The sequence below is a fragment of the Penaeus japonicus genome, unplaced genomic scaffold, assembly GCF_977035675.1.
Source record: "Penaeus japonicus unplaced genomic scaffold, GWHDUDI00000001_assembly GWHDUDI00000015, whole genome shotgun sequence".
Taxonomy (NCBI): domain Eukaryota; kingdom Metazoa; phylum Arthropoda; class Malacostraca; order Decapoda; family Penaeidae; genus Penaeus; species Penaeus japonicus.
The window spans coordinates 15,591,488-15,596,487 of NW_028234417.1; the positions used below are offsets into that span (position 1 = coordinate 15,591,488).

At 39.5% G+C, this 5,000-nt stretch overlaps 1 protein-coding gene across 43 annotated transcripts in view; it reads left to right on the plus strand.

The window, feature by feature from the left end:
• Itpr (Inositol 1,4,5,-trisphosphate receptor) overlaps positions 1–5,000 on the plus strand; it is a 250,714-nt gene that overhangs the window by 114,784 nt on the left and 130,930 nt on the right. For all 43 annotated transcript variants that reach the window (XM_086544593.1, XM_086544605.1, XM_086544596.1 and 40 more), the window contains exon 5: positions 782–868. In XM_086544593.1, the coding sequence (XP_086400719.1) occupies positions 782–868 (87 nt within the window). The remainder of the gene's footprint in view (positions 1–781; positions 869–5,000) is intronic.

Below are 5,000 nucleotides of genomic sequence, written 5' to 3' on the forward strand. Positions count from 1 at the left end.
GTGACATACGACAATGAGATGCGCAATGTCAGGCATAGGTAACACGCACGTGACAGGTGTAAATGATTTTTTTGATAAAATCACATTTGCCCGTGAAGGTACAGGGCTTATCGCGATGTTCCTGTATTTTGGTATCATGTGAGAGCGATAATGTTCCTTCTGTCCCTGTAGCATTGAGCTTGGGTTACAATGGGAGTTTGCTGTTGTTGTTATTGATGTTGTTGAGTATTGTCTCTTTTCATTTTAGGTGGTTCATTAGAAATGATAGTACTACTACTTTTTACTGCTTAAGTGATGCCATTTTTATTTTATGAGTCCGAGGGTGTGCTTTCAAGCTGGAGGAGAGGCTGCAGGCGAGGTAATGATTTTCATGATTATGATGATTTTTATTATTCTATTTGTGTATTTGTTTGCATGCGCACGCGTGTTAGTGTACTTGCGCGCGCGTTTGTGTGTGCTTGCACGCACGTCCATTGTTTATAGGCTATATTATGATTATGAATCACTCGTCACGTTAGCCATTATTTAAAGATATTTACAAAAATAAGTAGTGAGCCAATGTTTGGTTTGTTTGCTTCTCTTTACCTACGGCTATTAATGTACCTGCAGAGGCATAGAAATTCAGCAAATAACCGTTTTATTATTAAAAGTATATTACTTGCATTATCAAACTTGTGTGTTGATGATACTTATGTGACACGACTGAATCAAAAATGCTCTCAACGAGATGATAAATAAATGACACTTGCTTTGTCTCATACTCGTTGTTTCTCGCCCACAGCATGCAGCAGAGACAGAAAAGAGACAGAATGAAGCAGAAGGAAAGAAATTGCTGGGACAAGTCATCCAGTACGGGCGCACTATACAGGTAGGAAGAGATCCAGTCTTCTTGATTTATTATCATAGCATCTTTGAGTTGTTCTTATTTTGCTAACTTTCGTTTTACATTATATATATATATATATATATATATATATATATATATATATATATATATATATATATATATGTATATATGTATATATTTATATATATTATATATAATGTATATATAGATATTTATGTAGATATATGTAGATGTGTATTTATATATATTTATATATATGTAGTATATATATATATATATATATATAATTATATATATATATATAATATATATATATAGATAGATATATAGATATATATATATATATATATATATTATATAATATATAATATATATATTTATATATTATATATATATATATAATATAATATATATATATATATATAATATATATATATATATAATAATATATATTTATACATATACATATATGTATGTATGTATATATATATATATATATGTATGTATATGTATATATATATATACATATACATATATGTATAAATATACAATATACATATATATATATATGTAAAAATATACAATATATATATGTATATATGTATATATGTATATATGTATACATATATGTATATGTATATATATACATATAGCTATATGTATAAGTATACAATATACATATATACATATATGTATAAATATACATTATATATATATGTATATATGTATAGATATACAATATACATATATATATACATATATGTATAAATATATATATACATATATGTATATATATACATATGTGTGTGTGTGTGTGTGTGTGTGTGTGTGTGTGTGTGTGTGTGTGTGTGTGTGTGTGTGTGTGTGTGTGTGTGTGTGTGTGTTACCTGTATACAAACGACCACGTATAAGCCTATATACCTACGTATACGAGTACGCCCATTTCTGTCTCAGACGCGGAGTCTTTCTTGAAATATCCATCTCCTGCCGCGCGTTCCCTCCTCAGCCTTTCTTCTTCCTCGGGAATTTCATTTCCGCTTCTTACAATATCTCTTCCGCCTCATCTGAGTGGCGCCTCCAGCCCCCCTCCCATCCCTCCTTACGTTGCTTCTGTTGCAGCATCCCTCCTTAGATTGCACGCACATGTACGCATTAACACTCGCACGTGCACGCTCACACTCCGGCTCACACACGCACATGAGCAGGCACACTCACACTCACACTCACACTTACATTTACACTTATACTTACACTTACACTTACACTTACACTTACACTTACACTTACACTTACACTTACACTTACACATAAACTTAATTAAACATATACACATACACATACATACACATTCACATACACATACACATACACATACACATACACATACACATACACATACACATACACATACACACACACAGACACACACACACACACACACACACATACATACATACACACAGAGGGACCACAAAGTACAAGTGTAAATAAGAAAGAGATTATAAGAAATAGCTGAAGTGCCGCGTCTCGTAAAAGATGCAGGGCAAGACAATTTACATAGCCTATGCGATGGGTTGTGGGGAAGCTTAGAATGCGTGAGTAAGTAGAAGGCAAAGAGAGACAGACAGACAGGCGGGCAGGCAGACAGGCAGGCAGGCACGCAGGCAGGCACGCAGGCAGGCACGCAGGCAGGCACGCAGGCAGGCACACAGACAGGCACACAGACAGGCACGCAGGCAGGCACACAGGCAGGCACGCAGGCAGGCACGCAGGCAGGCAGGCAGGCAGGCAGGCAGGCAGGCAGGCAGGCAGGCAGGCAGGCAGGCAGGCAGGCAGGCAGGCAGGCAGGCAGGCAGGCAGGCAGGCAGGCAGGCAGGCAGGCAGGCAGGCAGGCAGGCGGGCAGGCAGGCAGGCAGGCGGGCGGGCAGACAAAACAAAGATGGAGAGGGAATTAGCCTAAATCGACTCCATCCAAGAGCGACCGGCGGGAGCGGGGAAGGAGTCCTCGTGTCGGGGATGAGAGGACTAGCGGAGGTGGACGTGGGAGAAGGGGAGAATAAGAAGAGGAGGAAGGGGAGGAGGAAGAAGAGGAAGTAAGAGAAGGAGCGAATGATAATAAGAAGGAGGAGAAGAGGAAGAGGACAAGTAGAGAATAAGAGGAGGGGAAGGGGGGAGAAGAGGAAGAGGAAGAGAATGAGAAAAGAAGGAATAGGAGGAGGTCGAAGAAGAGGAATAGAGAAGTAGAATGACGAAGAAGAAGGGTGATGAAGAATAAGGAGGAAGGGAAAGTGAACCAGAGGAAGAGAGAATAAGAGGGAGATGGAAAGGGGAGAAGAGTGGGGTCACAGAAGCAAAAGGGAGAGAGAAAAAGAGAGACGGTAAATGATGAAAAGGAGAGGGAGAGAGAGGAAAGACAAGAGGGAAAGGTATAAAGGATGATTAAGAGAAAGAGGGAGGAGGAGAGCATGAGAGGAAGATGGAGAGGGGATGAGAAGGAAAGGGAAGGGAAGGAGGGAGGGAGAAAGGAAAGAAAGAAAGAAAGAAAGAAAGAAAGAAAGAAAGAAAGAAAGAAAGAAAGAAAGAAAGAAAGAAAGAAAGAAAGAAGAAGGAAAGAACGAAGGAAGAAAGGAAGGAAGGAAGGAAGGAAGGAAGGAAGGAAGGAGGGTAGGTAGGGAGGGGGGTAAGTAGGGAGGTAGGGTGAAAAAGAGGATCGAGCGAGAGAAAAAAGAATGAGAATGAGAAAGGGGAAGTGAATGAGAGGAGATAGAAGTGAGGAAAATGGGCACCGGTGATAGAAAGTATGGAAATGGAAAGAGAAGTAATCAAGAGGAATGACGATAAACATACAAAGGGATAACAGGGGAGATAAGAAATGAATAAAGAGAGTGGAAATTGGGAATAAAAAAATAAAGGCAGGAACAAAGGAATATGCAAAAGGAGGCTGAAAGTGGTGGCGGAGGCGATAGTGAATGCGATTGTAGAGATGATGATGATGAGAAGAGAGGTAAGAAAAGGAAAGAGAGAGAGAGAGATAGAATAATAGAGAAACATGGAGAGCTTAAGTATTATAACAATTATGGGTATGATTTTATGTCCTTTCCGCTTCATGAGTTCGTCGAACACTAATTTCCCTTTACATTAATGACCTACCTGGCACCAGTGTCATCGTAAAGCAGATAATGCATTGTTACCCTTACCACACATGAGCCTTATCGACATCGGCAAGGGATCCGGACTGGTTAGGTGCCCTTAAGGGTCACGAGTCTCTGCTGTCCCAACCTGCGGTTCGGCTTTAGTGACTCATCGCCCTCAAAACTATCCCCCCCTTTCTGCCGGAGTTTCAACTTGGAAGACTCTCGTGAAGAGCTTCAAGTGGTACTCCAGAATTTTTCTTCCATTTTTTTTTCAATCTTAGGAATGGGTAGACCGTTCTGGTTATACGTTGTTGGGTCTTATTTCTATTTCTTTCTTTCTTTCTTTCTTGTATATATTCGGAACACTGAGTGTAGAAAATGATGTAAAAGAGGAATAGGAGGTAGGACGGGGGAGGTAAGGAAGTATAATAAACTAAAGAGGAAGGAGAGGAAGAGACGAGAAGGGGAAGTTGTAAAACGAAGGAAAGATCATGTTAACAATAGGAAAGTGACGAAGGTGAAGAAAAAAAAGTGACGAAGGCGAAGAAAAAAATACCTGAGGAGGATGAGGTGGAGATGGATATAGAAGTGGAAGTGGAAGTGGAAGTGGAAGTGGAGGTGGAGGTGGAGGTTAAGATGGATTTAGAAGTGGAGGTGGAGGTGGAGATAGAAGTGGTAGAGGTGGAGTTGGAGATGGAGATGGAGATGGAGATGGAGATGGAGATGGAGATGGAGGAGAAGAAGGAGATGGAGGAGAAGAAGGAGAAGGAGGAGGAGGAGAAGAAGGAGAAGGAAAAATGTGCTTAGCGGCGTGTTAAATGTTTATGGGTCTTCCATAAGGAGCTCATTTAAAGGACGAGATTTTAAGAATCATTTCGCCGAAGTGTAATTCTTCAGCCATTATCTTGAAAGGCAATTTCTCCTTCCCTTTTATTACTCTCCTTGGGGATTAGATTTCGTATGATGATGAAAATGAGGATGGTGATAATTATAAGAATGGTTATTGCAATATGGTTTTA